The 25,107-nt window shown below is 42.6% G+C and overlaps 1 protein-coding gene across 1 annotated transcript in view; it reads left to right on the forward strand.

The window, feature by feature from the left end:
- GRIN2A (glutamate receptor, ionotropic, N-methyl D-aspartate 2A) overlaps positions 1-25,107 on the forward strand; it is a 379,799-nt gene that overhangs the window by 335,832 nt on the left and 18,860 nt on the right. Inside the window, exon 11 of the mRNA XM_005871756.2 lies at positions 10,286-10,473. Coding sequence (XP_005871818.1) covers positions 10,286-10,473 — 188 coding nt within the window. The remainder of the gene's footprint in view (positions 1-10,285; positions 10,474-25,107) is intronic.

The raw sequence follows: 25,107 nt of genomic DNA on the forward strand, positions 1-25,107 counted from the left end.
TTTGAGCTCGGCGTGTCAGCATTTTGAAAAACCCTCACTTAACTCTGGTGCCGTGTCACATATAGAAATTTTTTGATCTTTGCAACCATAGTAAAACAAAGACTTATATTTTTGATATTTATTTTGTATATTTAAGTGCCATTTAACAAAGAAAAATCAACCAAAAAAATGAGTTCGCGTGTCACCTCTGACACACGTGTCATAGGTTCGCCATCACTGTCCTAGACCTTTGTTACATATTGGCATATACTCATATGTCTACGCATACTTATGAAACTTCATTCTATGGGATGCTATCAAACTTGCAATATGTTGCAGTTTGGTTTCCAATTAATCATACGTTCTGAACAGCTCTCCATATCTGTAGGTGTCTTTGCCTTCCTTCTCTCTGACTGCTGGGAACAATTCCATGGAATGCATGCACCACAGTTTACTTAACCATTTCCCTCTGGGGGATATTAGTCAGGTGTCTGTGTTAAAAACCTCGATGAGTCCTTTGTACACTTCCACACATAGTTCTCTAGGAATGATCACAAGAAGTAGAATTTCTGGGTCAAAGTATTCAAACTGTCTTGAAAATTGTAGTCCTGTTCTGCCAATTGATGGATTGATTGATTTGTTTTCTGAGTGGCCTCCTCGTGCAGAACACGGACTTTGGAGCGAGAAATACCTAGTTTCCAACCCTGGCTCCGATAATTACCAGCTGTGTGACCTTTGGCAGAGCAGTAACCTCCCTGAGCCTGCCTTCTGGAATTCCTTGGACAATTGAATGAATTGACTGAGGGAAAGTCCCCAGCACTGTGTCTGACACATAAGGTTTTTATCAAATATTGATTCTTTTCCCATTATCTCTTTCATTTTCATGTTTTCTGGCCCTTGAGATTCCCTGTCTTGTAGCCCTCGTGTATGACAAGCTCTGCAGCATCACTTACCGCTACCAGTATAATGCTCAAAATTCGAATTCTCTCCCTGCTAATGCCCAGTTTTGGGACCTTGGACAAATGAACTTCTTAAACCCCATTTTCCCTTTTATAAAATGGTGCTAATTTTGGTTCCTCCACGTTAGGAGTCCATTGTATGGATTAGATGCATTATGCAAGCAAAGAGCGCACTGTCTGGCCCATGGTAAACATTTAAGAAAAATCTGAACAAAGAAAACAGTTTTAGCATTCTTTATTGTCTACTGTGCACCTTGGGATTTGCAGTAAATGGTCAGCTCTGATCCCAACTCTTGAGGAATATATTCTAAGGAGCTCTATAAAATATTTGCATTCCAGGAGGAATCAATACTTTTTCTGTGTCACCCAGAACATGAGTTGTAGTGTGAGCAGAGCATAGCATTTGAATAGTGCTTTATAATTCACCCAGCATATTCATAGCAAATGTGTGGCAGATTCATGGCAAATCCCCTTAACCAGTGTACAATCATGTGGGAGAGATTGTTTTTCTTCTGGTCAGATGGGGAATTCAAGGCTTAGAGAAGTACACAGACCTGCCCACCTTCCTGTGTGTTGTTACTCTGACTCTACATGCCAGCCGAGGACTTGCCCTCGGCTTTGGGAAGCCCTTTAGCAAGGCTTCCCCAAAATTAAAAAGACTACATTACATGATCTATCAACTCCTTGGACATGGTTAATGTGGGTCTAATGTGAAATCTAACAGCAACAAAGCAGGAGTTTGCCGTATCATTTTAACTCTTTCTTGTTTTTGAGCTTCTTAGTCAATAGGTGAAGTATGTTTCCCCCCCCCCTCTCTCTCTCTTTCTCTCTCTTTTTTCTCCTTTCTTCTCTCTCCCTCTCCCTCCCCGTCTCCTCACCCTGTGTGTCTCCTTCCCTCCCTCCCTCTTTGTCTCTTATTCTCTCCCTATAAGTCCATCTCCCTCCTATTCTTTCCCTCTCTGAGTCGTACTATGTATTTTCCTCACTCTCTTCCTTGTTCTTTCCCTTTGATCTCTCTTTCTCTCTCCCTGTCTTTGTTTTACTGGGTGCTATTATTCTTTCCCTTCGATCTCTCTTTCTCTTTCTCTCTCCCTGTCTTTGTTTTACTGGGTGCTTACCTCCATCTGTATCATTCCCTCCCTCTCTCTTTCCCTCCCTTGCTTCCTCCCTCTATCTCTGCCTCTCTCTGTCTCTGTTTACAAAATTGCTCGGCATTGTCTCAGTTAAAAAGTAAATATTAGCCATCAGTCTTTTTAAAATCCAATTCACAGTGACTATTACTGGTAGAAATAATTAACACAAATTAAACTCCCAACAGCGGAAAGCACACAGGGTGAAATTTGTAACTGACTAAGAATCCATAGATGACTCCAGTGTTCTTGGCCAGTTTTGGATCTCTGCACAATTTTGACCCAGATGCACCGGACTTGCGGAAATAATCACCACAAAAGAAACGTCAAAAGAGCAGGAGTTATAAATCAGTAAAATTTGTTGTGGTTCGAATGCTGATCAATGAATCAAAGCCTTATAAAATTTAAACGCCAAAGAATTGATCACAGTGAAAATAGTTTACAAAAAAAAATGGAAACAATTTAACTATGCTATGCAAGACATCAATCTAGGAATTAAATTAGCTTAATGGAGTTTGCTCTGAAAAATGCTTCTTTATTGAAAATGCATTAAATTTTGTGTTCACAAACTTAGAGTCAAAATGTGATTGATTCTAAGCCACTTCCCTAAAGCCAGTTTTAGACCATCCTGTGCTGATGGCAGGTATAGTTTCTGTGCATGTTGAGTGGCTCTTGCCTGAGCAGGTGCTTGCAAAAGTAGTCATGCCTCAGTGGTACCAATTCTTGGGCCCACGAGTACCCTTCACCCATGAACAGCACCGTGTCTGGGTGCTTGAAGATGGTCTGCATCCCCATTGCTTCCTGCCCAAAGCAGTCATTACTGCCACTACAAGCTCCTGGTTGTGCATTAGGATCTGCAGTTTCCAGAACACCTTCATTTCTGTTTCATCCATCCAACAGCCAGCCCTGGGAGAGAGCTGTTATTCCCCATCTTGCAGATAAGAAGCTCCAAGAGGTCCCATACAGCTGGCAGAGGCGGATCTGAACCCCATCCATGTTCCACACTTGCCCAGACATGACTGGCCTAAATGGCTGGGTGATGTGTTTCCTTCCTGACAAGGCTTCAAGGTGACCTAAAAAATACATGCAGTTATCATCAAAGAGATGTTTACCTTTCAGTAACACTTGAGACCTCCAACACACACACACACACACACACACACACACACACGTTTTCATTAATTCATCAGAACAAGTCAATGTCTTGTTCAAGGCTTCTTGAATGTTAATGAATGGATAATTAACTTTAGTTATATAATTAGCCTTTAAATATGCTAAATATGACCCCCCCTCCCCCCGAGAGCATCTGACTCTATGAAATATTTACATTCCAGGAGGAATCAATACTTTTTCTGTGTCACACAGAACATGAGTTGTAGCGTGAGCAGAGCATAGCATTTGAATAGTGCTTTATAATTCACCCAGCATATTCATAGCAAATGTGTGGCAGATTCATGGCAAATCCCCTTAACCAGTGTACAATCATGTGGGAGAGATTGTTTTTCTTCTGGTCAGATGGGGAATTCAAGGCTTAGAGAAGTACACAGACCTGCCCACCTTCCTGTGTGTTGTTACTCTGACTCTACATGCCAGCCGAGGACTTGCCCTCGGCTTTGGGAAGCCCTTTAGCAAGGCTTCCCCAAAATTAAAAAGACTACATTACATGATCTATCAACTCCTTGGACATGGTTAATGTGGGTCTAATGTGAAATCTAACAGCAACAAAGCAGGAGTTTGCCGTATCATTTTAACTCTTTCTTGTTTTTGAGGTTCTTAGTCAATAGGTGAAGTGTGTGTTTCCCCGCCCCCTCCTTTCTCCTCTCTCCCTCTCCCTCCCCCTCTCCTCACCCTGTGTGTCTCCATCCTTCCCTCCCTCTTTTTGTCTCTTATTCTATCCCTGTAAGTCCATCTCCCTCCTATTCTTTCCCTCTCTGAGTCGTACTATGTATTTTCCTCACTCTCTTCATTATTCTTTCCCTTCGATCTCTCTTTCTCTTTCTCTCTCCCTGTCTTTGTTTTACTGGGTGCTTACCTCCATCTGTATCATTCCCTTCCCCTCTCTTTCCCTCCCTTGCTTCCTCCCTCTATCTCTGCCTCTCTCTGTCTCTGTTTACAAAATTGCTCCGCATTGTCTCAGTTAAAAAGTAAATATTAGCCATCAGTCTTTTTAAAATCCAATTCACAGTGACTATTACTGGTAGAAATAATTAACACAAATTAAACTCCCAACAGCGGAAAGCACACAGGGTGAAATTTGTAACTGACTAAGAACCCATAGATGACTCCAGTCTTCTTGGCCAGTGTTGGATCTCTGCACAATTTTGACCCAGATGCACCGGACTTGCGGAAATAATCACCACAAAAGAAACGTCAAAAGAGCAGGAGTTATAAATCAGTAAAATTTGTTATGGTTCGAATGCTGATCAATGAATCAAAGCCTTATAAAATTTAAACGCCAACGAATTGATCACAGTGAAAATAGTTTACAAAAAAAAATGGAAACAATTTAACTATGCTATGCAAGACATCAATCTAGGAATTAAATTAGCTTAATGGAGTTTGCTCTGAAAAATGCTTCTTTATTGAAAATGCATTAAATTTTGTGTTCACAAACTTAGAGTCAAAATGTGATTGATTCTAAGCCACTTCCCTAAAGCCAGTTTTAGACCATCCTGTGCTGATGGCAGGTATAGTTTCTGTGCATGTTGAGTGGCTCTTGCCTGAGCAGGTGCTTGCAAAAGTAGTCATGCCTCAGTGGTACCAATTCTTGGACCCACGAGTACCCTTCACCCATGAACAGCACCGTGTCTGGGTGCTTGAAGATGGTCTGCATCCCCATTGCTTCCTGCCCAAAGCAGTCATTACTGCCACTACAAGCTCCTGGTTGTGCATTAGGATCTGCAGTTTCCAGAACACCTTCATTTCTGTTTCATCCATCCAACAGCCAGCCCTGGGAGAGAGCTGTTATTCCCCATCTTGCAGATAAGAAGCTCCAAGAGGTCCCATACAGCTGGCAGAGGCGGATCTGAACCCCATCCATGTTCCACACTTGCCCAGACATGACTGGCCTAAATGGCTGGGTGATGTGTTTCCTTCCTGACAAGGCTTCAAGGTGACCTAAAAAATACATGCAGTTATCATCAAAGAGATGTTTACCTTTCAGTAACACTTGAGACCTCCAACACACACACACACACACACACACACACACACACACACACACACACGTTTTCATTAATTCATCAGAACAAGTCAATGTCTTGTTCAAGGCTTCTTGAATGTTAATGAATGGATAATTAACTTTAGTTATATAATTAGCCTTTAAATATGCTAAATATGACCCCCCCTCCCCCCGAGAGCATCTGAAAACATGCATGAGGAGATGAAGAGCTAAAACCGGAAACTTTTGATTAGGAAATGTCAAGCCACGTGACAACGCAAGCTCCCCTTCTCAAAAGGGCCATGGTCTCCCATTGTGTTGGGGGAATCAGATTTGCCCACAAACAGTCTTGGGTCTGGAGTGAACTTTCAGGCCATCGTGCAGGTACAAGAAAGGCTGAGTGAGGTAACAGGGCCCTGTCTACACGCTCCAGCGAGCTGTAGCGTCTCTCCAAAGCCGTCGACAAACCTGGCAGGAAGCTGCCGGGTTAAAGTCGCAGGGGCACATGTGACAGTCGTCCTTACTTTGCTTCTTTGCAAATTTGCAAAAGGGAGGTCTTATTTCCCCCTCTCACTCTGAATCACTGTCATTTTTAATCATTTGCTTCCCTTGAGGACTGCTGGTGACAGGAGAGGGTGACAGCACCCACGCAGCCTCTATCAGGCCTGGCAGGGAGGTGGGCATGTCACGACACCAGCACGGCACTCATTCGCTTCTGTTTCAGCCCCCGTGCTGGGGAGCCCAGGCGTCGTTTCATTTGTCACCAATGTTGGAAGAAATGATCAGCCCTCTAGGGAGTAGAGTTGGCTGGATGGAGTTGGCTGGCTGGGGCTCTGTCCTGATCTTTGAGCCTCCTCCGCCCAGTGGGAGAAGCACTTAGCCGGTGGCAGCTATGTGACCTCAGCAAGAGCTGGGGAGGTGGGGACAGAGGCGATTTCCTCTTGAAAAGCAGGAGGAGAAAACTCGGAACAGAGAAGCACACCGGGCTCCTCGCCTTTGAGTCCTCAAGCACCCAGCTGACTGCTCTGAGTTCTGAGGCCGCTTTCACGCCAACCTTTCATCTCTGTGATGCTTCAAACCCAGAGCTGCCAGTAGCCATGTGGCAGCCTAACATATCGCCATCTCAGCATCCCAACTCCAGCGCCCAGGTGCTTCTGGTCTAAATTTGGCTTCAGTTTCAGGCAGCTTTTTCCTCTTCCTTACCTTTACCTTCAACATGAAGCCTTGGCCATCCATGCCTAAACGTCTCCCGAACAAATGGGCCAGACACGTCTTCTGTGGGGTAACTCCAGACCGTCCACAACTACGCATGTGCTGGGAAAGAGACACAATGAAGCCGAACAACCCACCAAATCTTTTCAAACTCTAGTCTAATCTCATCCTTGCTTCCTTTTTCACATCCTTGGGCTTGATATATAGCTGTAGCCCCCAGTCTGAGTTTCATAAGCAATAGACAGAACTGCCCTAGTTAATTTCACAAGTCTCATGGATCACATGGACATAGTGATTATTCTGTGGCCTTGGGTATCAGACACTGTAAATCCAAAGGCTCTTCTGACACTTCTAAGCTGGGCGGTGGTGAAGAGTCGCTTTACCTCTCCGTGACTCAGTTTCTCATCTCACAGTGGGGATGGCAATAGACGTAAATCTGTGCATAGTGAGAAGGAGTAAATGAGATAATGCATATAAAATACTTAGGACTGGATTTGTCACGTAGAAAGCATGAAAGTTGTGAGCGCCTCTGTAAAATCTGAATTTGATTGGATGCACCTGTGTGTCCTGAGCATTTGCTATGGGCCGGTTACTGCACACACACTTTATTTATATGACCCCCTTATTCCCAGCAGCCCACAAAGGTCAGATATTGTCCACTCTGTGCGCAAAGACTTTGACCGCAAAGACTTTGACCACTCTTGAGGATGTCAGCGATTTTTAACTTCTTTCTTTCTAACAATGGGAATATGTTTCTTTCAGTTGAAGAAAAAGATTTGTCATGAAATACAGTATTGATTTGCTGAAATCTGTGCTTAATGGTTTAAACCACCGTTGGACATGTCTCATTGATGGGTACAGTTTTAGATTTCCACCCCAAAAATGCATCAGCGTGTGGTGGGCTAATAGGAGGGTGAAAACTTTCACCCCATGAATACCAGCTTATGGCCTTGACATTTGAATGCCCCTGTGCACACATAGGTGTGTGCTTCTGTTTTGTTTGTTTTTTTTGGAGGAATTGAGAGTAAAGATTTGGGTGAGGCTTGGAAAGTTTTAATAAAACCCAGGTTCTCAGCATCTCCATGGAAACCTTGATATGTGAAGTACAGGCATTGCAAGCACCCACTTCATCAAGAGGACAAATGCCATCCATGACTGACGTCTTCAGGAAACACATGTTATCCAGTCTCAACTGCCCTATGGAGAGTGACAGAAGGTGACTGCTGGCTTGTGAAATGATAGAATCCCAGAGCCGATGAGCATCTCAGCAGGACCACCAGCCACACAAAAGAAGGAAGTGACTTTCCTGAGGACGCACCATCAGCCAAAGCTGGACTAGAACCCAGATCTCTTCTACCTGCTCGTCCACTGCTCCCCTCACACCCCTACAGCCACCACATACAAACCGACCTTTGAAATCTCCCCAGCCCCTGTTTCCCTGGGTCTCAGTTTGCCGGCTCTCCAGAGAGGCTGCTTCCTCAGGGGTTGTCAGCTCCGGATCACCATCACCATTGACAAAGCCCAGCTTTCTTTCTCTTCTGCTTGGATGCTCTGATCCCCTTTTAATGCGCTCAGAGTATAAAACCACGTCTCCAATCCTGCAGCTTTGGATACAAGCTTCAGGGTCTTTCTGTTGGTGAGATAAGCCTTGTAGGCTCGCTCCAACTCTCACCATTACAGAAACAAAAAATTAAAACGAAGAACACAGCCGTAAACCTTCCAAATACTTTCATTCCCATAGGGCATCCTTCAGCAGCTGTCTCTGAAAGGAGGCAGCATTTTACGTCCTCTCCCTGCCACTTTTATTTTTCTTTGCTTCACTGTTTTATGTTTTCTTGTTAAAGAAAGAAAGGCAGTCATGTTGAGAAGTTGCCAAAGAAGTGGAGTTATCTCCAATTTCATTTTCCTACCTACTTTAGAATTGAGTATCCATCCCCATGTTCAATGGTGGTCATTCCTGCCTCGTTAAATAACTTAAAAAATTGGAAACAATATGCACACCCGCTAATAGAGATCTCGGGAATGAATGAGGCACAGCCGTGCCATGGAGGGGATTATATGGCGCTAGCCTTTTGGAGGGGACGTGACTGGGAGGGGCATAGAGGACTTCTGAGATGATGAAAATGTCCCATACCTTGATCTGCATGATGATTTCAAGTATGTGTGCATATGTCAATTTTTATCTAGCACTTTATTTTATATACGTCATACCTCAATAAAAATAAATGTATCCTAGGAAAGTGCTTTGTTTGTTGACATGAAACATGTTCACTGTGTATGATGTGAAATGAGAAGAGAACGCAATTTGTGAAATAGTTTGCCTGGTAAAATTCTATTTCGGGGGTGGGGGGTGGTTAAAACAAGGTTGGCAAACAACGGCCCATGGGCCAATCTCTTGTTGTAAGTAGCCTTTTACTGGAACAGAGCTGAGTCCATTCATTTATATATTATCTATGGCTGCTTCCTTCCATGCTGTGCGTAGTTCCTAGTGCTGCCATAACACATCCCACAAACGGTGAGGGTTAAACAACAAGGTTATTTGTCTCATAGTCCTGGAGCCTGGAAGTCTGAGGTCAAGGTGCTGACAGGGCCGTGCCTTCTCCGAGGGCATCGGGGAAGGAGCTGCTCCGCCTCTCCCCCAGCCTCTGGTGGTTCCTGGACCTGTGGCAGCATCACTCCCACCTTCCCAGGGCGTCTCCCTGTGCGTCTGTGCCCACTCCTCCCCTCCCATGAGGGCACCAGTCATAATAGAGGAGGGGCCCTCCCTATTCCAATATGACCTCATCTTAACAATAACATCTGCAATGACCCCATCTCCAAATAAGATCGTATTGTGAGATGCTGGGGGTTAGGACTTCAACATATGAATGTGGGGGGAGGGGGACACAACTCGGCCCATAACATGTCACAACGGCAGAGTTGAGTCATTGCAACAGAGACCCTATGGCCCGCAAAGCTTAAACTAGTTATTATCTTGTCTTTTCAGAAAAGTTACCAACCCTGTTTTAAAAAAGGTGTGTGTATGTGTGTGACTCTGTGCATGTGTGTGCACATGCGCAAAAAGTTTGGAAGATTGGGCCTGGGCCAGGTAGCTCAGTTGGTTAGAGCATTGTCCCAATACACCAAGGTGGGTTCGATCCCCATTCAGGGCATATACAAGAATCAACCAATAAATGCATAAATAAGTGGAACAACAAATCAGTGTTTCTCTTTCCCTCTCTCTCTTTCTTCCTCTCTTTCTTTCTCTCTTTCAAATCAAAAAAAAATTTTTTTTAATTTGGAAGGTTGTTCACCAATACGATTGCCTCTGAGTTATGGAATTATGGGCAATTTTAATTGTACTTGTATTGTTAGTATTTTCTACATTATTTGGGTTTCTAAAAATTATTACATCATATTTTTGTAATATGAATACACAGTAAGCATGTTTCTTTTGGGAGGAAGAGACCTTATTCTTATTGAGTCCCTTGCCTGCCTGCTACTCCCGAATCGTCCTGCCCCTTAATAGTTTACTTCGTTCTGATTCAGCCTTTCTAAATAGGCCGCTGTCCTCCACTGTTGGGAGTACTAAGGGCAACACTTAAACCAGCAAACTCAACTGTTTACTCACTTGGGCATAAGGATTCTTCACGTCTTTATTTAGCTGCTTCTTGTAACTTGGAGAAAAAAGTTCTGGCTTTTATCTCTTCATTAAAAATAGATCCTTTTATGATGAGAGGATGGAGCGGCCCTGAGCCATTGTCTCCCATGGGAAAGAAAGTGTGTGGTGCTGGATTGGGCTGGGAGCTGGGCCCTGAGATGGAACCCCGCCATTCCCATGACTCCCTGGTTTCTTGTCATTGCAGGAAACTGGACGCTTTCATCTATGATGCGGCGGTCTTGAATTACAAGGCTGGGCGGGATGAAGGCTGCAAGCTGGTGACCATCGGGAGTGGGTACATCTTTGCTACCACTGGTTATGGAATTGCCCTCCAGAAGGGCTCACCTTGGAAGAGGCAGATAGACCTGGCCCTGCTCCAGTTTGTGGGTGATGGTAAGACCGTGGGTGACCCCCTACTTTGGGGGACTTGAGGCCCTTGCACTTTGGTTCCCCTCCCCCCACTTTACTGGCTTTCCAATGGATTTTTATGTGATGAACTTGCACACTAAAAGTATTTATTGAATGCTTATCACATGATACCGCCGTTCTTTGGGTTGCTTATAATGGAAACCAATTATAGATAGCCATGTTTTTAAAAGACATTTATTTTGGGGATGCAGAAGTATCCATCTCAGTGAATTTAGAAAAGAGTTGAGCACATAGATTTAGAGGAAGAACAGCAACTGGGGCAGTCTTGGGGCCTCAACGGCACAAATTCACAGGTTCTCTCTCTCTCTCTCTCTCTCTCTCCAGCAGTGGTTTTCAAGAGGGGGGACAACTTTGACCCCCCCCGGGAGCACTTGGCTATGTCTGGAGACATTTTTGATTGTCATGACTCTGGAGTCTGTTTGCCACTGGCATCTAGAGGGTAGAGGTCAGGGATGAGGGATACTGGCAAACATCTTACCATGCTCAAGACATCCCCACCCCCATATCTCAGAACACAGAATTATCTGAGCCCAGATGTTAGTAGGACTGGAGCTGAGAAAGTCTGCCCTGGAGCAGTGACATTACATAACCAGCTCATAATACGTCCCAATCTCGAGTCTCTCAATTCTCAATTCCAAGTCCCAGAGGAAGGATTCCTGGAGCATTTGGGGTCAAGGGCCCATCAGGACTGAAAAAAAAAAAAAGGGCAGGGTTATGTTGTACCAACATAACAGCTCTTGCTATTATCTGAGGAAGGAATGAAACAGAAGCAATTTCTAGAAAAGGAATCGTGAGCAGAAAGCTCGTGGGCTTTCACTACAGTTCACTTCTTGACTTTCTATCATGCAAAAAAAGAAAAGTTTCCACCCTCTTGGGGATTATGGCATTCATGGAAGCTAATTGGGTCAACTCTTTCTAGCAGCATTTCCTTCTGTCTGTCCTCTGTTTCATAGTTGGTGATCTCACCGTAGCCTTTGCCATGACATCGTCTTTACAATTCTGCCGTGGCTCAGATGGCAGGCTGGTTCCCCTCTCAACTGCCAGCACTGAGACAGGAAAGACAAAGCCAGCAGAGATGGCAGGTTAACAGTGAAAAATGAGAGAGTGTGAGTAGGGTACAGACACACAGGACACAGGGCAGCAGCTGTATTCAAGAATGAGGGGAGGCTACGGTCAGAGTGGTTACGGAATATGCTGTGCCTGCTTAGAGCTGGGACAGGAAAATCTGGCGACTCCTGTGGCCAATACATTGAAATGGGCAGAGGTTAGTGCATAGGGTTGGTGTGAATTGGAACCAAGTACATCATCCCTTGCAGCTTCTTTCTTCTTTCAGAATTGAACCCCGATTCTCACAGTGCCATCAAGAAATCTAAATGTGTTTTATATTTAACTCCTAAATATACATCTGATTCTCTTAGTTCCCTATGGAGCATTTGTGCCTTCCTCAGATCGTGAGCCACGTTCTCAGCTGTGTAACAGTGCTTTGTGTCCGTGTGGGCCAGCTACTGCTGTGAAACCTACCATTGGTTCTCAACCTTCCTAATGCCGCGACCCTTTGATACAGTTCCTCATGTTGTGGTGACCCCCAACCATAAAATTATTTTCATTGCCACTTCATAACTGTAATTTTGCTACTGTTATGAATCGTAATGTAAATATCTGATATGCAAGATGTATTTTCAGGGGTCGCGACCCACAGGTTGAGAACCGCTGCGAGAGGCATACACATTCATTTTGCTCATGGGAGTGCAGGTGGAGTGGAGGAGCCTCGCCACAGGCTGTGATGGCTCCGGTGACTGTACTCCCTCTGCGAGTCCCTGGTCAGCTGTGTGGTCTGTGTTCCACGTGTGTCTATTCTGGGTCTCAGGCGGAAAGGTCAGCAGCCACCTAGGAAAAGCTCTTGTGTTGGCTGTGTCAGAGGCACAGAAAGGAACACCTAAACTGCACATGCACATTTCAGCTGGCTGCCTTGTCACATTCATATCTACTAACAAACTTCTGTCTAGACAGATGGCCAAGCCCAAGGTCAAAGGATTGGAGGCATGCTCTACCTTTTATGAGAGGACTTTGATGTTGTAGGACAAGGTATATAGACACAAACAGAGATGAAAGATTAGGACTGATGGTTCCTTCTACCACTGTGGTTGCCTAAGCAACCCTACATGGAGTGAACTACTCAGCAAACAAGAGTATTATTTATAACAGTAAGCACACAAAACTCTGAACATGACAGATAACTGGCCAATGAAGGATTTCATGAATAAATACGCACATGGATGAATGATTAGTGTTGGGATGTGTTTCATTTGACAGGAAACTTTTAAATATGGAGGGTAGCTGTCAAATAATGAGTTCTAACTCTGCTCCTACCCACCATTGCTGTCACTCATCAGAATCTGCTATGAAACAGCAACATATTTAGGGAATAAGATATGTCAATTATCATACTGGATACATTACATGTGTTCTTTAATTTAATATTGATAACAACCTTATGAAGTGAAATATTGCCTTTACCCATTTCACAGAGGAAAAACTGAAGCTCAGAGGACTTATGAGCCCCCTACCTAGTAAGGCGAAAAGCCTCTCCTCAAGGGGCCTTAATCCAGAAAGGGGTCAATTATGTAAGACTCCTGATACATTTAATTCTCTAAGATGTCTTTCAAAATTGGCTAATTAGACACTTAAGATTTGTAGACACCTTTAGGAAGGAGTTATTTAATGCATAACTGAACTAAATCTTTTGTCCCATTTATAAATACTTCTGCAAAAGAGGTGATTTTCTTAGCCTTATCTGTGAATGAGTATAAAAGTATTTACCTGATAAGGTTGGTGTGAGGATGAAATGAGACAATGCATGTAAAGAGCTTAGCTAGCACAGCACCTGAATATAGAAATGGTTCAATAAATGGTAACTGTTACCATCATCCTCACCAACACTATTATTATCACTGTCATCATCACCAACACCACCACTGTCATCATTGTCACCATCAACGTCACCACCATAATCAGCATCACCAACACCATTATCATCACCGTCATCATAACCACCATTAACACCATTATTACCACCATCGCCATCCTCCTCCTCCTCTTCCTCCTTCTCATCATCACTGTCCATCCGCAATTCCAATATTCAACACACCTTATTTAGTGTTGTATTGGTGAGAATATGGTCCAGTTGGTATCATGGAAACAACAGAAAATGTCTTCTTTTTGGAAAATAAAAAGTAAAGACATTCAGATAGGCCAGAGGCATGTTCCCTGTACTAGCAGTGTCTAGATTCTTATAAATATGTTCTGGCTCATTGCTTTCTTGGTCAGACTGTCGGGGTTGGGAAATGTGTCTCCTCAGCTTCATCTTCAGAGACCATCTGGAGGCAAAGACATTGGAGAGAAATGACGTTGCTCCAGGGGGCGTCTTAACATAATCTTCCCGGAAAGCCACGTGTCCAATTCTGAATGTCTCTCTAGGAGTAAATACATAAATTAACACAGCTGCATAAATATTTCACTTATCGTATGCAGCTTCAACAGGATTAATTATGCTCTAAAGTTAGACCTGTAAAGAGCAGCGCTGAGCAGTACCTAATTATTATTCATCCTCTAGAAGGGAGTGTTTATCTCTTGTTATAGAGTAGCTTTGGCGGACAATTACGAGTGTAATGAATTTCAAAAATGTTTTAAAAAATTTTCTTAATGAGCTGTATAAATATAACCTTTGAAGGAGTGTTAGGTTATTGGGGGGACTTCTTACATGAAGCCCACCAAGCATTTCCCTAGGAAAAAGGCCACTGGTCTGCTGTAAGAGATACACAGGATCCAACAAGATCTTACCTTCCTTTTTCTTATATGATCATTGTGTCCTTTCTGAAATAGTGGAATGCCCCGGGGGGATCTTTGCTCTCAGTAGTTTAGCAATAACAATCATAGGTTCTTTGCAGCTTTGATCATGACTATCATTTACTGAGAAATATACCTTCTACCTGGCAGGTGTGGCTTAGTTGGTTGGAGTGTTGTCCTGTGCACCGAAGGGTCATGGGTTCAATTCCTGGTCAGGGCACATACCTAGGTTTTGGGTTCAGTCCCTCTTTGGGGCATGTATGAGAGAAACATCAGCACAATCGATGTTTCGCTGGTATTTCTCTCTTTCTCTTTCCCTTCTGCTCTCTAAAATTAATGGACATATCTTCCGGTGAATGAGGATCTAAAAACAAAAGGAAGTATACCTTTCTAGGAAGAAATGTTTCAAGAAGGGAATGTCACAGTCTTTTTTTCTTTTCTCCCAGGAACGTATAGTCTAGTTGGTGGGTAATATATAAACTTAAAATATCTAACCTCAAAATATGAACATATTTACAATAATTCATGTATATTAAGTAATATATATATATTCTTAGGTGTCTTGGGTAGGTTAGAAAGTAGTCAAGGTGAGATATGAGATAAACTAGTTTTTTTAATGGAAGAATGAAAGGACTGAAAAGGTCACACAAAAAATAAGAGTAGTGAGATTTAGATAAAAAATAGAATTGGCCAGAGCTCATACTAGAACCTCATTCATTAACTCATTCAGCATTGAGCAAATATCTGTTGAGTGCCTGGTATCTCTCTGGCACCTAAAAGGTAACACTTGAGTGAGAACATAGATAATGAGTAAATCTGGGACCTAAAAATGGCATTTCTGCTTTGGGGGGACGGGGGTGTTGAACAGGTGATCTCATAGGTCCCACCAATCTCATGGATTTTGTAAATTTTTTATGTGGTTCTGGGATTTGAAGAGACAGAAAGGAAGTTAAGAGGGGTTAAAGCCCTTTTGATGTATAGAGCCAGCAAAAAGATATAAAGAACAGACTGTATAATAATATTGCTCAGAAGCAAGTAATGCTGAGAAAAGGGAAGAAAATGATTGTTTTTGAGCTCGCACTCAATGGTCCAGCTCTGTGCTAAGTACATCACAAATGGTTTTAGTAACTCTTCATACAACTTTCTAGAGTTGATCTTATTATCTCTGTTTTACAGACCAGGAAAATGAGGCTCAGTTAGGTTAAGTGAGCTACAGCAGAGCTTCTCAAACTTGAGCGTGAATGGAAACCACCTGGGAATTATGATTTCAGTGGGTCTGGGGAGGGGGAGCCTGGTGATGCTGATGCTGCTGGTCTATGGACAACCCTCTGTCTAGATTGTCATAAAAATTGCACCAAGTTCATGTGACTCTAGTTCTGATCATCTTTCCATTAAACCATGCTGCTGGGAGAAATCTTGGTCATGAGTAGCCAGATCACCTTAGTTTCAAGGGTGTGCTTTAGCACTGACAAATACTTAATCTTCCATTTTGTACTTTGCTCAATTTTCATAGCATAGGTTTATTTTTTTAAATATATTTTATTGATTTTTTACAGAGAGGAAGGGAGAGGGATAGAGAGTTAGAAACATCAATGGGAGAGAAACATCGATCAGCTGCCTCCTGCAGACCTCCTACTGGGGATGTGCCTGCAACCAAGGTATATGCCCTTGATGGGAATCGAACCTGGGACCTTTCAGTCCACAGGCCGATGCTCTATCCACTGAGCCAAACCAGTTAGGGCCATAGGTTTATTTTTAAACTCAAAAATGCATGACTAGTCTGTGTCTGAGACGTTACTAGTCTGAATGTATTGAACAAATAAAATTAAATATATGTATTCACCCTATATTTTTTATGTTTTTTTTTATTAAATTGATTGGGGTGACATTGATCAACATGAACATATGGGTTTCAGGTGTGGGTTTCTATGTTACAAGATCTGTACATTGCACCATGTGCCCACCACCCAAAGTCAAATTTTCTCCTGTCACCATATATTAGGACCCCATTCTCCCCCCCAATCCCTTCCCTCTGGCAACTACCACACTGATGTTTGTGTTCACGAGTTTCAGTTTTAAATCTCACATATGAGTAAAAGCATATGGTTCTTAGCTTTTTCTGATTGACTTATTTCACTTTTATTTTTAAACTCAAAAATGCATGACTAGTCTGTGTCTGAGACGTTACTAGTCTGAATGTATTGAACAAATAAAATTAAATATATGTATTCACCCTATATTTTTTATGTTTTTTTTTATTAAATTGATTGGGGTGACATTGATCAACATGAACATATGGGTTTCAGGTGTGGGTTTCTATGTTACAAGATCTGTACATTGCACCATGTGCCCACCACCCAAAGTCAAATTTTCTCCTGTCACCATATATTAGGACCCCATTCTCCCCCCCAATCCCTTCCCTCTGGCAACTACCACACTGATGTTTGTGTTCACGAGTTTCAGTTTTAAATCTCACATATGAGTAAAAGCATATGGTTCTTAGCTTTTTCTGATTGACTTATTTCACTTAGCATAGGTCCATCCATGTTGTTGCAAATGGTACTAGTTCATCCTTTCTTATGGCTGAGTAGTATTCCATTGTGTATATGTACCACATCTTTATCCAGTCCTCTATTGCAGGACAGTTTGATTGTTTCCACATCTTGTCCACCATGAATAATGCTGCAGTGAACATAGGGGTGCATAGTGTGCTTTAGCACTGACAAATACATGATTTTGAGGTTTTCGGGTATATACCAAGGGGAGGAATTGCTGGGTCATATGGTAGCTCTATTCTCAATTTTTGGAGGAATTGCCAGACTGCTCTCCATGGTGGTTATACCAGTCCATATTCCCACCCTCAGTGGATGAGGGTTCCCTTTCTCACACAACCTCTCCATCACTTGTTATTGCTTGTCTTGTTGATAATGGCCACTCTCATAGGTGTGAAATCTCATTGTAGTTTTGATTTGCATTTTCCTGATTGCCAGTGATCACCATATATTTGTATAAATTATTTATATGGTATATCCCATTGTACTTAGATCATATTTAGGTATATGTGACTGATATCAAATGTGAAACATGTGAAAGATATGACATATGCACCTCTTGTATTAATATTGTGTTAAATAGGTGACCAACAACGCATTTTGTGGGGACTCTCCCAGTTTTAAACCTAGCTAGTGACCCCAGTTATAGCTTATTGGGGCACATAAGATAGATCTATATGAGATAGTTGAAATACACCACATCTATGATTTCAGTTGGATAGGTACACTGAGTACCTATCCATTCCCCTTATCCCTTTTGTACTGCAAGTGTGTAAGCGGTCATTTTAAAGACTCATCCAGATAGATAACAAATTAGAAGGGACCACACACTCTGCTCTTGTATTAGTAAGGAGCCAGGCTGCACACAAATCCAGAGCTTTGGGAAGCACCCCTCCAGGATAGAGATGCTCAGATCTGGGAGTGGGGAGTGGTGGAGCGGAGCCCGTGGAGAAGCCCACTTCCTGCTTCCGGGGAGTCAGTCAGTCAACATGCCTACTTCCTGTCTTTGTCAGCTGCTCTTCCACTGAAGCGGGCAGGATTGGCTTTTGATGGCTGGGACCCATGCTGCCAGCCAGGGTACAGAGCGTTTGTGTGATTACAGGAGCTCTTTGTGTATCTAATTAGCATTCTCATAAATTGCTCTGAGCCACTGGATGGGTCGCGAATAGCCTCAGCCCTGCTGTTGTCCAGCTTCCCAGCTTAATATCTTTGAACTGCCGTCTGAGCTTGGGGTTGGGAGAGTTGGATGCCCCGCAGCGTGGGTGGCCATGAGCGCCGGTGCCTCTGCTCTCCGGATGGACACATTTGTGAGCAGCCTCTACGGCCCGTCTTCTTAGGGCTGGCTTAGGAATGGCCTGGTGGTGTGGGTACGGAAATTGCCGAAGGCCCACTCACTCCTAAATATGTTCCCATTAACTCTCTACCATGTCTGAAATTCCACCACCTTTAAGAAATGGAATTCCTTTCTCAGTGGAATTCCTTCTTCCCTCTTCTCCTAACTGTGCTTCTTGATTTGACATTTGGCCCATCCTTCAGGGCCTCCAGAAAGACTTCCTTAGAGCCCACAGCTCTGGCCTAGATGTCCTTTAGCTCCATACTTGTAGCATTCTTGTGGCATTTAGCAAAGCAAGTGAAGGGGTAAGCTAGAAGGGTCTATAAGTTCCTAGCTGTGTGACTTTGGGCACATTAATTTCTGAGTTCCCGTTTTCTCATCTTTAAATGAGAGTCGTTTAAAGATTAAGTGTGCGAACAGACATAAAGAAACTAACCCAGTGCTTGACACACATTAGGTGCCTACTCATTGCTGATCTGTCCATGACCCTGGCTGGCTGCAGTACACTGCATTGTAAGTCCTCGAGGGCACACCCTGTCATGTCTATTTTTGTTGCCTCTTTCTCCCCTCAGAGCTCATTACTGGGCCTGACACACAGTAGGTGCTCAAATAAAATTTGTTGAATGAATGAATGAATATATTTGATGACATTACAGATATGTTTTTGCAAGGATTATTTCTTCAATTAAATATTTTTTCTGATGAAGAGGATGCTGTTTTCTTTAGGAAGAACATTAGCTATCTGTCTCTAGGGAGAGAGACGGGAGGAAGTCACTGTCCAATCAGACAGTCTTCCCAATCCTCTGGGCCTGTATTTATTGTAAGACAGAGGCAGATTCCTCCATTGTCTAATTTGTGTGCAGTAGTAGTCAAATATTCCTCTTTTACTTCGTATACTTTTTAATACAAATCCTCTGGGATGGCTATAACCAGCAAGATGACATATTTCCCGGGTTTTAGCACTGGGAGTGGATCATAAATTATTACTGAGTTTGTGGTTTGAGGTCAAGTTGGTAGACAAGAGAAAGAGTATTCTCCATAGGGAGTGGCATACTATGGCCCAAACTATGGCCCAAACTATGGCCACGGCCCAAATCCAGCCACTGCCCATTCTTGAAAATAACGTTTTATTGAAACAGCCACATCCATTCATTCAGGTGTTGTTTGTGGCTACTTTCAATGGCAGAGTTGAGTTGTTGCAACAAAAACTCTATGAGCTGCAAAGCCCAAAATATTTACTATCTGTCCCTTGCTAGAAAAAGTGTGATAACTCCTGGTCTTAGACTGCCTGGAGAAAGACAAGAGGGCAGAAAAGACTTAAAATTGTAGGTTGTCCAGTTCTCCTAAGGGAAGGGAAAAGATTAAGGTGCCAAAGGGAAGAATGGAGAGCAAGGAGGGTAAGGAGGGCAAGAGCGACACAGATATATGAGGGGAAGAAATAAAAGGGAAGAAAGGAAATGAGAGGAGGGGAAAATGATGAAGAGGAAAAGAATAGTCAAAAGCAAAGAAAGAGGGAAAGGGAGAGTAATAGGGGAAAAAGAAGAGGAGAGATGAAGACAAAAGAAAGGAAGGGGTGGGGAAGAGAGATCAGAGAGAGAGGTGTGGTAGGTGGCCAGTCAGGCAGTGTTTAGCCTGGGCATCGACAGGGCACGCTGGATTTGTTCAGCTGAGCACTGAGCCATGTTGCAGATGAAACTGAAGACATCTGAGAGTGTCTACTGGCCCATCTCGGCTCCGAGGTGCAGTAAGGCACAGACCACTGGCTGCCTCACTCCTGACTCGGAGATGTCTAATTGATCTCCCGCTGGTGTCCCCGGCTAGCAGTTTTTTGTGACATAGGTCCTTGTGTCCTCAGATGACTCAGCAACACCCGATTGCAACCATTTAAAGAGATAAATGCCAAAATAAGGATGGGGGTTTGGGGAAAGGCAGTTCTGAGACTCTGAGAACTCCCTTGGAGGGGAAGAAACAGTTTTCCATTCTCTAAGTGGAAATCTTTCAACAGCCACCATTATCATTGTTATCCTTACAGACATTTATAATAATAGGTACGCTTACGGAGGGATAAACAGGGTCATAAAATCATCTCCATCCTTATATGTGTAAATTTCATTCAGTCTTCGAAATGATTAAATGCATTAGTTATGATTATTAGTCCCTGTGTACAGGTGAGGAAACTGAGTCACGGGTAGGTTAAGGAAGGTGTCGAGCTAGTAGTACATGGCAGCTCTGCTATTGGAACCTAGGCAAGGGGGCTCCAGGGCCTTGCTTTAATCATTATGTAATATTGCTTCTTTATCTGCTGTCACCCTCACCGACATCCCTAAGGCAGGCTTTCTCATCCGGAAAGGGGCAAAGCTGTGATTGAAACACACACCAGTCAGAATCCAGATTCAGTGTCCTTCTCCTTCCCTGAAGGAACAGCATCTGTCCCCTGCAGAGGATGCTGGGAAAAATGACTTGGTGACAAAGGTTGAGGGTGGGAGAGAGAGTGACCTACACTTCGTTCCATTTTTCCACGGAGAAGGAGACTTGTCCATGCCCCGGGCCCCGGCACCGTGGGAACAGGCTCAACCTAATTTTTGAAATCATTCAACCCTGGCAGTTAGGGGAAAACTCCGGGCCCAGAAGCAAGAGATGAGAAGGAATGAAACAAGGACAGAATGTAATTAAGAGGAGTCAGATGTTCGGCCCCAGCACAGGCAGCCTCTCCAGGTTCACAAAGACCCGACTTGGTCGCCCAAATTGCTTGCTTCCCACAGAGCTCCTCGGAGCTGCATAATCCCTGGCATTTCAGAAAGTTATGGGTTCTTGCTAAACATGTTTTAATCAAATTGAGACTTCAAAGGCAGAAATCACATTTTGGGCTGAGCTAAGCTAATCTGTAAATCATGTCTAATCAAGTTAGCAAAGACTAGGTGCCATTGACAAAGCCATTTGCTCAACCATCCCTTCTCCCTGTAGATCTGCGTTCAACAGAGAATAATTGAGCAGCTTCAAAGCTCAAGGTGGTGGGATATAAAAATAACTAAAGACTCCTGTTCGGTTGCCCTTAACAGTACCTTACCTATAAAGATGCTTGTGTCACTTCTGTGTCCATCAGACTCAGTTGGGGAGCCTGTGGAAAACACAGATACGGACATTTTTCCCCCCCCCCCCGGGGCATTTTTACATCTACTTGGGGGTATTTTAATACACAATAAGATTTAAGGCCCTGGCTGATTTGGCTCAGTGGATAGAGTGTCAACCTGTGGACTGAAAGGTCCCGGGTTCAATTCTGGTCAAGGGCACATGCTCAGGTTTTGGGCACAATCCCCAGTAGCAGGTGTGCAGGAGACAGCCAATCAATGATTCTCTCTCATCATTGATGTTTCTATTGCTCTCTCCCTCTCTCTTCCTCTCTGAAATCAATAAAAATATATATTTAAAAAAAGGTTTAAGAACCATTCTTTAGATTAACAATGTTTAGCATTTAGGAGCATCTTATTCTCTGATGGGCAAGTACTGTGTACATACGCCCCTGGCCAACAGTTCACCCATTTGAAGTCCATGAAATTGGGTGTTGGCCCTGTGTTTCATTCGTCCTCCTTCTCTCAGGGCTCCTAACTGAGTTTCCATATCCAGAGCCCTTGGTGATTGTGAAAACCTGAGACCAAATGGTGTGGAACTTGGAGGGTCCGTGTGCACAGTGACCACAATAAGGAGCATAGGAGATACGGTGTGGGGTGTGAATGGCGGAAGTCGTCAAATAGGCTTGAATGTCAAGCTTCCTCATTCAGAAAGAAACAACATAGACATGAAAGTGTTTATTGCTTCCAAAGGTTTCATTTTCATGTAATAACTGTTAAAAATAAAGCAGGCAAGACGGAAAGACCCACATTTGGGCAGACAATGACCCACTGCTTTTATTGATTAAATTCAATATGAAACCAGATTTGGACCCAATGGCTCTTCTGATCCCGTACATATGTGAATGTGGACCCATTTGAAACCACCAGGGAGGTGTGGCTTGAGATCATTCCTGGTGATGGGTTGCCTGAGTCTAATTTTTTTCCATGCACCCGAACCTCATTTACACACAAAATAGCAGCTTTGATGATATAAACCCAAAGTGGGTCATTAATGACACTTTTGATGCCCCAGCAATGGACACCTCCTATAACTTAAAAACTAGTTCAGAGCAAACTACTTATTTGGAAATGAAGTTTTTCAACAGAAGAAAGTGTCCATCTTAAGCATAAAGTAGAAGTAAAGGGCCTACCTGCTTTGCCATTGGGCTATGACTAGATGGTACCATAAAAATTAGACTTGTTTATCTCCCTCTTAATTTTAACTAGAGATATCGTTGGAATAATAATGAAACAGTACTTTCTTAAGAAACAGGTAAAATCTATACATTTGCCAGAGAGTCATTGACTGCTCCTCTGAGTTGAAGCGCCAAGGGTATTTATCTGTGTAAGTTCTCAGGGAATTTTCCAATAGGTCCCTTGAGATCTGCAGTTGCAGTGTTTACTATCAATCTGACACCAGGATTGGAATAAGACTGCAGTGCCAAACTTATTCCTGACAATCAGTGAATGGCTCAAATCAGGAACACCAAATGTCAAGAGAACCATTAAAGTTGAAATACAACATAATGAAGGACTTGCTGGTAAGTCAAACATTGATGTCATAGAACCTCACGTAGGAGTGACAGGATGAATAAACAGTGGCCCCAACTCCCTCTCAGTCTACATTTTTAAAAACACTTTGATTTGGCAAAGCAATATAATATACACAGAAAAGCATCCCAATCCACTACCTCAACATAATTGTTTTCAATATATAATTACCTTCTGGTCCTTGCTACTTGCAGACACATTTCTTTAAATAATTATTGGTTATGTACACTTTTATATTCCACTATTCCACTTGCCAGTATATTTTAAACATTTTTTCACGTTACATAACCTGGTCTCATAATTAATTTTTGCATAAAATATCATATTCATTATTAAATAATATTTCCTTACTTTATTTTCTTAATGTTAAACATTTTTTGCTCATATAGATAACTAGAGGCCCGATGCATGAAATTTATGCAAGAGTAAGCCTTCGCAGCCACGGCTGCCTGGATCCCTCCCTCGCAGCTGAGGCTGCTGCCTCGATTCTGCAGCTGCAGCAGAGGCTTCGTCCTGGAAGGACATCCGGTCTAATTAGCATATTATGCTTTTATTATTATAGATGATGGAAGGAACATCTTTATACCTTTTTTTTATTAATTCTCTGTGTAACAAATTCTTAAATGTGGAGTTTGAAAGGTAAATGGCTATAACTATCCCTAGGAATCTTGATTTATAGTCATATTAATGCCCCAAAAGGTTGTTGCCAAATAAATTTACTATTAATAATGAGTCACTGTACCAAGTTCAGAACAATGTAGCAGCTCTGAGCATTGTGGTTCTTTTTGCTATTATAGAAGGTATGATGTGCTATCTCAGGGTTGCCTTCATTTGAATTCCTTTGAATCCTAGTGAAAGACAGGAGGGGGGAGATCTGAGTTGTCTTTTCATCTAGTTTTTGACCATTTTACTATTTTACATATACATTTTAATGAGCATTTTCTATTTCTTAGTAATTGGTTAAAACTTTTATTATTTCACACACAAAAAGTCATAAATGTAGCATCAGGGGTGTCGCTAAGAACAAAGGCTTTGGGTTGCAAGAAGTGATTTTTACTTGCTCCATGACCTTGGGAAAGTTACCCTTTTTAATGGCCAGTTTCCTCCTCTTTCAATTGGGGATTCTAATGACCAACCTCACCAACTTGAATGGTATGAGAATACTCAATATGTATCATAGGTGATAACAATAGTGAAGATCTTAAACTGGGGTTTATTCTTATTCATATATATGTTTTTCCTAAAAATAATTTTTTTTCCTGTACTGATTGCTTAAATAATGATCTGCTAACTGTGGCCCACTGCCAGCTTTGTGAATGATGCTTTGTTGGAACACAGGCGCATCATCCGTGCACTCCGCGTGCCTGTGGCTTCCTTTGTGCGGCAGGAGCAGAGTTGAGCAGTTGTGACAGTCACCATCTGGTCCAGAAAGCTGCAAAAGTTTACCAATTAGCCCTTTACAGAAAAAGATTGCTGACCTCTGCCTTAAATTACAAAAGTAAAAAATGTATTCTTTAAAAATTATTTTAAAATAATTCCAACAATCTGGATGAAGTTAACATAGTACATATCTTTTTATCCTTTAAGACTCTTTTTATTTTCTGTGTAAACAGTTCATATTTCTAGAAAAGGTATTTCTTTTTCTGGAGAGAAATATTGCTTCTGTTCACTCTCCTTATTATGCCCTCTCTTGACTCCCAAAATGCAAGAATACCTTCACCTCTAGTATGCCACTCTTATTCTATTTTTGCCTTCTATCAACTGTAATGTACATTCACTCTCTGGCACAAAGCTGAATGTGCAATTCATTTTTATACCACTGTGTAATTACCACCCAGATCAAGATCTGGAACATGGCCAGCACCCCAGAGAGCTCTCTCATGGCCCCTCCCAGCCAACATCCCCCCCAAAAGGTCAACACCACTCTGTTCTCTGTGATCATGGACAGCTTTTGCTACTTGAATTTCAAATAAATGGTAGAATTATATAACATATATTCATTTGTATCTTTTGTGGCATTAGTCCATATGAATGAGTTAACTACAGCTCATTATTTTTCATTGCTGCATAGTATTCCATTGTGCAAACATATTACAATTTAGTTATACATCTGCTTAGATGGACACTGTGTTAGTCTTCGTTTTTGTCTGCTTTGAAAATCCTTGCACATTTTTGTGCACGTAGGCACTTAGTTGTTTGGGAATAC

This window comes from Myotis brandtii, unplaced genomic scaffold (assembly GCF_000412655.1).
Source record: "Myotis brandtii unplaced genomic scaffold, ASM41265v1 scaffold355, whole genome shotgun sequence".
NCBI lineage: Eukaryota > Metazoa > Chordata > Mammalia > Chiroptera > Vespertilionidae > Myotis > Myotis brandtii.